The sequence below is a fragment of the Oryctolagus cuniculus genome, chromosome 12 (assembly GCF_051225735.1).
Source record: "Oryctolagus cuniculus isolate XC-2025 breed Fujian yellow rabbit chromosome 12, ASM5122573v1, whole genome shotgun sequence".
Classification (NCBI taxonomy): Eukaryota; Metazoa; Chordata; class Mammalia; order Lagomorpha; family Leporidae; genus Oryctolagus; species Oryctolagus cuniculus.
Genome location: NC_142878.1, coordinates 108,431,055 through 108,442,853, shown reverse-complemented (window position 1 = coordinate 108,442,853; position 11,799 = coordinate 108,431,055). Strand labels below are relative to the sequence as shown.

At 68.0% G+C, this 11,799-nt stretch overlaps 1 protein-coding gene across 1 annotated transcript; it reads left to right on the top strand.

Annotated features, from left to right (window-relative positions):
• The first annotated feature begins 2,442 nt into the window (after positions 1-2,442).
• PRMT2IP (PRMT2 interacting protein) lies at positions 2,443-9,799 on the top strand. Its single transcript, XM_051834605.3, has 3 exons — positions 2,443-2,630; positions 5,336-8,026; positions 8,948-9,799. Exons 2-3 carry the CDS (start codon positions 5,386-5,388, stop codon positions 9,304-9,306), a joined length of 3,000 nt encoding a protein of 999 aa, XP_051690565.3. The 5' UTR covers positions 2,443-2,630; positions 5,336-5,385; the 3' UTR covers positions 9,307-9,799.
• The last annotated feature ends 2,000 nt before the right edge of the window (positions 9,800-11,799 follow it).

Sequence of the window (11,799 nt, the reverse complement as noted above, 5' to 3'; positions counted from 1 at the left end):
GGGACTCCCCAGGTCAGCAGCTCCCAGGTCAAACTCCCCGTGCCTGTGTTTCAAACCCCGCCCTCATGGGGCCATAAGAATTCACTGAGATAATATCTTCCAAGTGCTGGCTCAGGGCCAGGCGCCAGGTAGGAGTTCCTGGCCCTGCCCGCCTCCCCCCAGCCTGGAGCTGGTGGGGGCTGAGAGGTGAGGAAGTGGAGAGGGCAGCAGGAGCAGTCCGAGGGGCCTCCCTGGAGGAGGCAATGGCTATAGGTGGGTGTAAGAGGAGGGAGGGGAGACTGCTGTGTGTCTCAGAGAAAGGTGCTGTGCCTCTCTGTTTCTCTGCCTGTGGCTGCCAGAGCCACCTCCCTCCTCCCAGGACAGACAGATTTGTAAATAGCAGGTGTGGCCTCACTAGGGAGAGCCACGCATTGTTATTAATAACCATAACAGCTGAGCTTCAGAGATGACCTTTCACCCCGCCTTCCTGGCGAGAAGTGGGGTAGGGGAGGAAGCTGTGTGTCCCCAGTGGGGCCTGGGCTGGGGGCGACACTGGTTTTCTGTTCCCTGCTTTCTCCCACACTGTTCCCTCCCCGTGCATCAGTGCTAGGACCACACACTCAGAAAAGGCCCTGGGGCCCCAGCGGCACCTCCTGGCTCCCCAGCTCAGGAGCAAGGGATGTGAGGAGGCGCTGATGTTCAGAAAGTCACCCAGGAGCCCCCAGACCCGCACCCTGTGGTGTCTCAGTGATGCCGCGGCCAGGTGGACAAGGCCGGAGGCAGAGGGCTGCTGCCTTGGGAGGCGTCCCTGAAGACAAGACACAGGTCATTGAGGCAGCAGTGGACACAGCTCTGGGACACCCACATCCACACCAGAGGGCCTGGGTCCTCCCCAGCTCCACTTCCGGTTCCAGCTTCCTGCTGATGCGCACCTGTCTCTCTCTAAGAATAAAAAGACACAATTTAATTGGTGCTTCAGAACCCTGGCTCGCCCCAGGCTCGTGGTAGGGGCAGCTGGAGGGCCCTGAACCCCTTCCTCCTCCCACCCTCCAGAGGAGGGCTGACGTAGGGGCTGGGGCTGCGCCACAGCAGCAGGGGGCACAGCAGAGCTGGCGTGACCGGTGCCACGGGCTGGGGCTGAGGCCTCGGGCTTGGCATGACCCCGGCTGCCAGCCCTGGTGCTAGGCTGTGGCCCCAGGAGGTACAGGGGGGGTCAGCACAGATGGGTTTTGTACGGCTGCTGTGTGCTGCTAGTGAACCCCACCCGCTCCGCGTGGCTCCTCCTGATAGTTCCAGACTCTAGCTCCTTCTCAAAGTGTATTTATTTATTTATGAGAGAGGGCTCCCAGCCACTGGTTTACTCCCCAAGTGCCCACAACAGCCGGGCTGGAGGGAGCCAGGAGCTCAGTCCAGGTCTCCCCAGTGGGTGGCAGGAACCCAACCACTTGAGCAGGCGGCTGGAGTCAGGAGCTGGAGCCTGGACTGGAACCCAGGACCTCCCAGGTGGACCCGAGGCCTATCCGTTAGGCAAAGGCGGCCCCCGGGCTCCGTTTCTAAGGTCTGAGCGGCGCTAGGTGCCTCCCTTCCTCTTCCTAGTGCTACCTGCAGGGCCCAGCCCCTCCTCCCCGGCTCCAGCTCTGCTCTGACCTCTGGGTTTCCAGGAGGTGGCCTGGGTGGTTTTGCCCCACGACCTTTGGCATGCACACCTGCCCTCCCCTCCCCCACCACCGTGCACGTCTGCCCCTGGTCCTTGGAGAGACCACAGTCCTGCAGAGAAGTGGCCGCGCCAAAGGGGCCCTCATCCTCTGACAGAAAGGGGCAGCAGCCGGGGCAGACAGCCAGGGCTGGCCCCCGCCCCGAGCCTGCTTCCAGCCACGGGGCTCAGGCCTGGCTCACTGAGGCAGACCTGGGGGAGAGGTGGGGATACCCGCCCAGGCCACTGAGCGAGTCCCCGGCACCCTCGCTCCTGGCCCACCCTAGGGATGGGGGCATCCCCGCCCAGAGCCGCTGCACCCGCAGAGGGGCTGCCACACCTGTCTGGCAGCTGCCCCCAGCGAGCCCTTCTGTAGCCCGCTAACGCCAGGAGTATTCGCCAGGGGCGCCGAAAACCCCACTTCCAAGTCCCCCGCCACGGCAGCTAACAGCAGACAGAACTGCACTTTTTTACAAATAAGGAGATGCGCCCAGCGGGGTCAAGCGGCAGGCACAAGGTCACAGAGCTGGAAGGCGGCAGCGGACGGACGACCGACCACAGCGCCCGGCCGCGGGGCGCGAGGGGACAGGCGCAGAGCAGCGCCCGCGGCGCGCTGGCCCGCAGCCGGCCCCGCGTAGGCCCTCCGCGCCGGGGCCCGAGGGAGCGCAGGCTCCCAGAGGCGCGGCCGGGCGCTGCGCCCCCCCACGCCCGCCTCCCCGCCTCCCCAGCCCGCGGGCCGCCCCGCCCCCGCTCCGCCCCCGGCCCGCCCCGCCCCGGACCGCAGACGGCGCCCGGCGGCGGCGCGAACGGCAGCGCGGAGGGTGGCTCTGCGCTCGGCGTCCGCCGCGACTCCCCCGCGCGGGGCCCGGCCCGACCCGGACCTGCGGCCCGGGCGGCGCTGGAGGATGCGGCGGCAGCGGCCCGGGCCAGCGACAGCGGGGAGAGCGGCGCCCGGCAGGTAGGAGCTCGCCCGCTCGGCGCGCGCGGAAACTTGGGCCGAGTTTGCGGGCGGCGCGTGGGGAAGGGGCGGGTGGCGCTGCCCCAGGGCGCCCCTACCGGCCGGCGTGGGCCGCCGCGCGCCAGGCCTGGGCCCCTGGCGGGAGGGCGCGCTCTGCGGGCCGGGGGTCGGCCGCTGCTTCCACTCGGCCAGACTTCGAAGCGCCCGGGGCCTGGTGGCGCTTTGGGGCTGCAGCGGGGCCCGGGCTCCGGATCCGGCGCGGGGCCGGGCGGGAGGAGCGCGGGGCCGAGCTCTCGGCCTCCCGCAGGGCCCGCTCACGTGGATGGCCGGGGCGGGGATGGAGCGGCGGGGGGCTGCGGGCGCTCAGGCGCCGCGGGGCCTTGGACGCGCCCTGCTGGGACGGGACGGCCCTGCGGTTTCCTCGCCACCGCTTGACTCACCCTCTGGCCGCAGCCCAGGCTGGCGGGATCGCCCCAGGCGGCGGCTGCCCGGACTCTGTGGCCGGACCGCCCCCCCCCCCCTTTCCCGGGACCTCCCGCCGGTGCGCGGGCGTCGGTGCGCGGGCCTGCCTGCGAGCACACGTGCGCCCGGGGCCGAGCGAGGGGAGAACAAGTTCTGCAGGGGCTGGGTACAGATGGGGCCGTGCACGTACGTGCAGGCACGGGTTTGCATGCGTGGCGGCGGCCTGTGTGTCAGCCTGCTGGGGTGCACGTGCGCCCCGGCGCCGCCGGGAGGGGCTTGGGGACACCCGGAAGCCCTCCAGTTCGGCCGCGGCTGCAGCCCCAAAGCGGGGTCGGCTGTGGGGCCCCGGCTCCGGGGTCACGGGCGGGGCTGGGGGAGGTCGAGCCTACCCCCGCTGCTGACGGTGGGTTGCCCCAGGTTCCTTTGAGGCAGTTTGCGGAACACAGAGCCGGCGCTCGCGGAGGTGGGAGGTCCACGTGGGGGCCGCCAGCAGGCGGGAGTCGCGCGCGATCTTCCTGGTCCTTCCCAACGTCTATCCAGAGACCCCCGGGGAAGTGGGAGTGGGAATTGGGCCCCTCCTGCGGGGGCGTTGTGGGCCCTTCCTTTCCCTGGATTCTGGCTGTGAGCACCGCACCGGTGAGCTCCTCCCCTAGCCTGGGGCGCCCCTCCAGCACTCCCGCCTCCAGGAACCAGACACCTGGATTTTGGCTGCTGTCTGGGTGGGGAGGGCTTGGGAGGAGATAAGGTCACCCCCAGGCTCCTCACGGGCCTCTGGGGCCCACACGGCTCCCTCTAAGACTCCTGGGGGTCCCAGGTGGGGGCTCCAGAACTCTCTGTGGCAAAGGGCACGCCAGGGGCGGGGCTCGGGAGAGGGGGGCTCCTGGGACTGCAGGTGGGGAGATGAGACCCCAGCCAGCACTGCATTGACAGAGCCCCTCGGGACAGCAGGGGCTCAGGACCTGTGGGCGGGCTGGGCCGGGCAGCTCGAGACGCCAGCCAGCCCTTGTGTGGCTACTTCCCCTGGGCCTGCCTTCTGGTGCCCCCTGCCGACCTGTCTGGCTGCCTTGGTGCCATCAGGCGGGCTTCGGCGTGGGCATGGGCCCCGACACTACTCTTGGCCTGTTCCTGTCCCCCAGAGTGTGCCGGGCCCATGGCTGTCGTTGGCCGGACAGCCAGAAGGGAGGGGAGGGCCAGTCCTTGCCCGATGGTGACGGCACCTGTGGCCTGAGTCACCTGCACACTGAGCTGACAGCCTTTCCAAGCAGTGTCAGGAGCGGGGTGCCCGCCCGGGGTGGGGGGATGGAGGCCGGCCAGCGCGGCCACTGCAGAGGGCGCGGGCGCCACGCCGGAGCTCTCGGGGTCAGAATCTTCGTCCTTCTCCAGCACGTGGCGTTGTGTTTCGTCTACTTTTTTTGTTTGGGAGAAGGAGACCAAGCGGGAGCTCCCACCCGCTGGTTCGCGCCCCAGATGCCGGCAGCAGGCCAGGCCGAAGCGGGGGGGCCCGGGAACTCCATCCAGGCCTCCAGTGTTGAGTGGCAGGAACCCAGTTACTGTCGCCGGCTGCCTCCCGGGGTCTGCACTGGCAGGAATCTGAGTCAGGACCTGCATCAGGTCCTCAGACGTGGGACACAGGTGTCTTAGCGGGCATCTTAACCACCAGGCACCTGCGTTTTCTTCTACCTACTGAGAAAGTAGCCCCCACCCACCCTGCGCTGCCACACTCCCCCCCCCCCCATACCTGAGGGCTGGGGGTGGACGCAGCCCGCCTCCCGTGTGCCCTGGAGCTTCTAGGCCGGCCCCACAGCACCATCTACCGGGCAGCTAGCCGGGACCCTCCTGAGGGGCGGAGCCTGTGCCCCGCGCCTGGCCTGGGGCCTGCCTTCAGAGCCAAGCCCAGTGTCTTAGCTTTGGCTCTGGGCAGGTCGGGAGGTGTCACGGGAGTCAACCTGTACAGATTCCAGATTCCAGGCCGGGGCCTGCTTCCTCTCCCCTGCCCCCCATCAGGGACTTGGGGGTACGCAGGGATCCTTGTTTGTGGATGGGGGCTCAGGGTAAGGCCCTGCCCAGGCTGGGCCCCCAGGAAGTGCAGGAGAGAGGGGCAGAGCCGGAACCTTTGCCTTCCGTGGCTCGTGGACCGCCAACCCTCCCCGAGCGCCGCCGGAGCGGCAGGTTCTCCCACGAGTTGACCTGTGAGAGCAGCCGGGTCACCCCGCGGTCCTCACCTCTCTCCGTCTCTCTCCCAGGTCCGCAGTGGAGCAGCAGGGGCCCGGGAGGGCCTGACGCCTTGGCAGCGATGGCTGAGAAGCGGCCCCTGGGGACCCTGGGGCCTGTGATGTATGGCAAGCTGTCCCGGCTGGAGGCAGACCCGGGGCCCGGGCATGGCCTGCCCCCCTCTGCCAGCACCCCGGACCCCTGTGGCTACAAGGGTGCCTGCTTCTCCTGCCCCGTGGGGGGGCCTCCCAAGGCGGGCTCCGAGCGGCTGTCGTCCTGGGCCCCGTACCCTCCCTTGTACCCCAGCAGCATGGCAGGACCCCCACTGCGGGCCGACAACCTGTTGACCAGCTGCCTGCTCTACCGCCCGCCGGGGGAAGGCGCAGAGAAGATGCCAGAGCCCGGCCCCGTCGAGCTCCTGCCCTTCGGCCCCCAGGCGCCCTCCTACCCAGGCCCCCCACTGGCAGCACCCAAGCCTGTCTACCGCAACCCCCTGTGTTACGGGCTCCCCCCCTGCCTGGGAGATGGTGAGGCCAAGAGGCCACTGGATGTTGACTGGACGCTGGTGACGGGGCCCCTGTTGCCCGCAGCTGACCCGGCCTGCCCTCTGGTTCCCGCCGCTGGCAAGGGCCAGTCCCTGGACGGCACTTTCTTGGGTGGGGTGCCAGCGGGCAGCTCCGGCAAGGACTCCTCGGTGAGCTTCTCCCCCTGCCAGGCCTTCCTGGACAAGTATCGGACCGTCCACAGCCCCGGCTTCCTGACCTCCAAGTACACTGGCCCTTACTCTGAGGACCCCAAGCAAGCAATGGCCGAAGGGTCCTCCAGCCCTTGGACCCCGCTGGCCCCGCCCCTGGGACCCCCCTGCCGGGATGCGGTGCCCGCTCACTACCCACTGCCCCACGCCCCGCAGCCTTTGCCTGGCCCTCCAGGCTGTGGCCACCCAGACAAGCAGGCCAGCTACAGCTCTGTGCTCCCGCTGCAGGCTCTGGGAGCCCACAAGGGCGCCGGGTACCAGACTGGAGGCCTGGGCAGCCCCTACCTGAGGCAGCAGGTGGCCCAGACCCCCTACCTGCCCCCAGTGGGACTGGACTCTTACCCCTACCCATCTGCCCCGCTGCCTGCTCCCTCTCCCGGCCTCAAGCTGGAGCCGCCGCTGGCTCCACGGTGCCCACTGGACTTTGCTCCCCAGACTCTGGGGTTCCCTTACGCCCGGGATGACCTGTCCCTCTACGGAGCATCCCCAGGGCTGGCAGGGACCCCACCTTCACAGAACAGCGTGCAGGCCTTGCCACAGCCGGGTGCCTTCCAGCGCACCTGCCAGTCTCTGCCCGCCAGCCAGCAGCCGCCATGCTCGGAGCCCCTGAGGCCTGCGGAGAAGCCGGCGCGCGAGACCGGAGAGAAGCCGTGGCTGCCCAGCTGCCGGAAGGAGCCTCCGCGGCCCCCCAGGCTCGACGAGCACCCCGGGGCGCCCATCGTCATCCGAGACAGCCCGGTTCCCCGCACCCCGCCAGCTCTCCCTCCCTGCGCCCGGGAGCGCCCGGCGCCTCCACAGCAGGGCGCCAGCCCCCCCAGCTCCCCACCCATGCCGGTCATCGACAACGTCTTCAGCCTGGCCCCCTACCGGGAGTATCTGGACGTGCAGGCGCCCGAGGCCACGCCGGCCCCTAAGGACAGCGGAGAGGAAGTCGGCGGGGGGACCCTGCCCGCCCAGGAGGGGCCTGCCGGGACACGCTCGCTCCGGGAGGAGGTGGCGCTGGACTTGAGCGTGAAGAAGCCCGTGGCAGAGGCTGCCCCTCTCACAGACCCTAGTCCCGAGGTGCTGGCCAAGCCCACTGCCACCGTGGACGGGCCAGACGCAGGGGATGCAGCGTCGGACCCGCCAGGCTTGAAAAAAATGGCCACAGAGGCGCCGGTGGCCCCCGAGGCCACGCCAAGGACCAATTTCCACAGCTCTGTGGCCTTCATGTTCCACAAGTTCAAGATCCTCCGGCCGGCACCCTTGCCTGCAGCCGTGGCGCCGCCCCCGCCGCCCGCAGTCCCTGCCCCCGCTCAGCCCGTGCCCACGCCCCCGTCTCTGCCCATCGGACTGCAGATTCTCACCCAGCCCTTACCCGTGGCCTGCTTCAACCTGGCACTGCCCAGCCCTCCCGCCATAGCCGTGGCCTCCCCAGCCTCGGCCCCCGCCGCGACCCCGTCGCCGGCCCCTGCGTTGGCCCCGGCCCCCAAGGACTCCTCGGAGCCGCAGTTCATGGGGCTGCACACGTCCCTGTGTGACACCATCTCCGCCTCGGTGGCCCACTCACTGCCCGAGAGGCTGCGCGAGTGGCTGGGGTCGGCCGCGCCGTGGGGCCAGGCGGCGTGGCGGGACTTCCAGGGCGTGCAGGGGCTGCTGGGCAAGCTGCAGGCGCAGCTACAGCGGTTCCAGCGCACGCAGCAGTGCCCCTTCCCCTACGTGGTGCGGGCCGGCGCCGTCTTCGTGCCCATCCACCTGGTGAAGGAGCGGCTCTTCCCACGCCTGCCGCCGGCCTCCGTGGACCACGTGCTGCAGGAGCACCGCGTGGAGCTGCGGCCCACCACGCTGTCAGAGGAGCGCGCGCTGCGGGAGCGCGCCCTGCACGGCTGCCCCTCGCGCATGCTGAAGCTGCTGGCGCTGCGCCAGCTGCCCGACATCTACCCGGACCTGCTGGGCCTGCAGTGGCAGGACTGCGTGCGCCGCCAGCTGGGTGAGCACGGGACCGCCCCGGGAGCCGCCCGAGCCGTCTGAGCGCTGGACTGGCGCGTGCGTGGTGTGAGTGGTGCGCAGCCGGGCAGGAACGCGGGCGCTCCCGCTCCACAGCTCCTCACACCCGGGACTCGGCTGGGGCTCCCCGCCTTCCACCCTGTGGCGTCAGCACACACACAGAAGTGTACCCAGAGGCGGGAGTTTCTTGGCCTTTCTTCCATAAATGGTGTCTTGTGTCTGCTGTTCCCAGTTGGCTTTCTTTGAGCGCTGGGGCACACGGTGCAGGCTGTGCCTTGGGTGGGCAAGGCTTCGGGTCAGTGGAGGCGGAGCCTGTGGCAGTGCGGTACACATGGAGGTTGGGGACCGGCTGGCCAGTGTTCCTGAGCCCTGAGCGCTGGCAGGTGCCATGATGCGTGCTGGCGTCCCATTCCTGAGCAAGAGAGCCTGGGGGTGAGGCCTGCGCCCCTCCAAGGCTCCTGGCCCCGTGCCCTATGTGGTCGGACACTCGGACTGCTTTTCCCCGGGCTGCCCCCCACTCCTGTTTCCTGAGCCTGCAGGAGCCAGGCCCCTGCCATGGCTACATTTGGGCACCCTGGTCTCCACTGCCCCAGACACTTCCTTCTGCCTTTGTTTCTTTGGGGTCCCTGCACTCTCCCCCCAGGTGTCGCTTCAGGAGGGTCCCTGCCCAGGCTCCAGCTCGTGCTCAGCCTCTGGGACCGACATGGTGGGAAGTGGATGCCTCAGTTTTCTGACCTGTGCAATGGGGCTTTGGATGATATGTGGCATTGCTGATCTGGGCCTGGGTAACAGGCCTGTGTGGGAAAGTTCGTGATGGCCACAGCCCTGCCAGCCCCGTCCTGGCCCAGGGCAGAGCGGAGCCGCCGTGCTTCGGCCACAGCCTGACCGTGTGTTCGTTTTCTAGGTGACTTTGAGGCTGCAACTATGTCCCCCTCAGAAGCCACCATGGCCAGAGTCGAGCCAGAGAGCCTGGCCCTGGATCAGAAGTCACCAGCCCCCAAGGTCAGGAGGCCGGGGAGGAAGCTGCCGACTCCCAGGCCAGAGAGAGCAGAGACAGTTGGGGGAGGGTCCCGCAGTGGCTCCCCTCCCCCTGCTGCCAGCGCCAGCCCACCCAGCCCCACGTTGAAGACCCGCTTTCGCAGCCTGCTGGAAACCGCCTGGCTCAGTGGCCTGGCACTGCCCACCTGGGGCCACAAGGCCTCAGGACCAGGCCGGCCCTCACCCCACGCACAGCTGCTGGGCGGCCAGAGCCCTCCCGCGTAGCCTCCCTCGGTGGCCGGGGCTCTGGGACTGCTGGCGTCTGGGGGTCGTGTTCTGCCCCTCCCTGCTGGCCGAGAGCCCCTGAGCCCGCACGCATCACGGCACCTGCCAGTGCTCAGGAATGCTGTGAGCAGAGACCAGAGAGACCCCAAGGACGTGGAGCCCGAGAGCCCTGGCTGGCTCCTGGCTCCCGTGTCCTTGCTGGGTGACCTGGCGCACACGGCCATCAAGGTTCTCTGTAAACCAGGCTGAGGTGGCCGACCTCTCAGCGCTGTGGGAGGGATGCCTGGTTCTGAGGAGAGGAGCCTGCTGCAGGGAGTGAGTGCTCTGGAAAGCCGGGGACGCCGCACAGGGCACACGACACACTGGCTGAGCACCCCAGCCCGCGCTCCCTGGGGGAGCTCCCCACCGCTGCTGCAGGGACCCGGCCTGGGGCTGCACCCTGCCCCGGTAGCCCCGCGCCTTAGCCCAGGCAAGGGGTGCTTCTAGAAGGCAGCCAGCTGCAGGGGTTTGGTGGAGGGGGGTGCACAGTGCTAGGGGGTCTCGGGCAGGGGCCGCCTCCCTGTGAGTGCTGAACTGAGCCCCCCCCATCCTCCCCTCACCTGATCTAAAGGTTTGTGATAAGCTGTGGGGGCTGAGGTCAGCAGCACATTAAAGCTGTGGGCTGGGAACCAGGGCCTGGCCGTGCCTGGCTCCGGGCCTAGTGTCTCCATCACCACGACCCTCTGCTCTCCTCCAAGGGGTGCCGGCCCCGGGGCCTGGCCACCAGACTCCCTGCTCCAGGAAAGCCCTCTTGGTGGTGAGAAGTTCTGGCTGCCACGCCCAGCATCCTGGGGGGTCTTCAGCCGTCCAGTCTGGCCAGGGCTGGTGTGGCAGTGCTGTGTCCCTTGAGCGCCATCTGTCCACCCAAGTCCAAGAGGAGCTAGAGCGGCAACGGATTTGCTGTTGTTTCTTCCCCCGGTCCTCCCCGGATTAGCTGCCGCCCCCCGCCCCAGCCTCCACGGAGGGGCGGCACCCCCACCGCTTCCCCTGCGGAAGCGGCACATCGCCGACCGGCTCTCTCAGGGGTTCCTCAGATGTTCCCTCTTGCGTGTTGTCTCTCTCCTCCTTTATACTCCTCTCCCACCAATCCCAACTCTGCTGGCGTTCTCTCCCCACACGCTGAGCACGCTGCTCTCCTCCAATCAGGGGCAGGACCAGCTCCTGCAGCTTGTTAGTTGAATTGGTGAGGCAGCTGTGTGGAAGTTGTTTACTCCCTCTCAGCGCCATATGGTGGGAGATCAGATGCACAGAGTTAGTCTTAGCAGTTCCAGTAGTTTAGTCTAGTCTCGGTAATCTCAGTATTTGTCCTCAGTATTTATTTGTCCACAGTCTTAGTACTTATTTGTCTCCCGGGCAATGGGCCCTGCCATGTTACGGGAGACAGGTCCTGCTCCCCACTGGGCCCTGCTCTCCACACCAGGCGACGCTGGTCCTTCGCTTCTAGCCAGTATCGTGGGCTGCTGAGTGCGTGGAAAGAGGTTTACCGGGGCTCCTGGTCCAAGGCTGTGTCTGGCAGAGCCCTGAGGAGGCGTGGGGCCTCACGTGCCAGGATGTGGGTTTCTGGTGTCCTCTTAGCCGGGGATCCGATTTGTGTCCTGGGGAGGAGGCGACACAGGAAACCCACGTGCACCACTGGTGACCTTTGAGGCTGCTCACGGGACGGTTGTACCTGACGCTGTGACAGGTGGAGTCCTCGGGACTTGGGCTTCCTGGGCACCGGTCTTGCCCGTGGTTATGGACCAGTGAGGCCCAGGGACGGGCAGGGCCCAGCCCCAAGTGCACTGTGGCCCTGGAGGACCTGTGATGGGTCGGGGTGGAGGGGAGCTGGGCCTTGCTGGGGAGGTGGCTGAGACGGCTCGTCCTGGGGGACCCCCGGCCCCCAGGCTCTGTTTGGGAGAGACCAGCCCTGGCCTGAGTGGGAGCCCGGGGGGGGAGGGGGGGATATGACAGTGTCTCTACCTCCTAGTAGTTGGAGCCCACCCTGTCACTCACCTGGGTCCTGCGGGCCGAGGGGAGGGTGCGTGGGCACTGCCTGTGCTGGGGCCCCTGCCCTGCAGGCTCCTGGGTGGGGTCAGGTGGCGCTTCCCCACAGGATCAGCTACAAAACCAATCCTGTCTCAGGCAGAGCCTAGGATTTTGGGGTTTAGCCAGACTCCTGAGTCGGGTGTTCAGGAACTACACTTTAAAGATCTTTTACAAATTCATTCAAAAGGCAGAGAGCGAAATCTTCCATCCCCTGGTTCACTCTCCAAATGGCTGCAACAGCTGGGGCTGGCCAGGCTGCAGCCAGGAGCCAAGAGCTTCATCCTGGTCTCCCACGCGGGTGCCGGGACCCAAGCACCTGGGCCGTCCTCTGCTGCTGCCTACCCAGGCGCATTAGCAGGGAGCTGGACAGGAAGTAGAGCAGCCGGGAGCAGAACTGGTGCTCCCATATGTCACGGGCAGCAGCCTAAC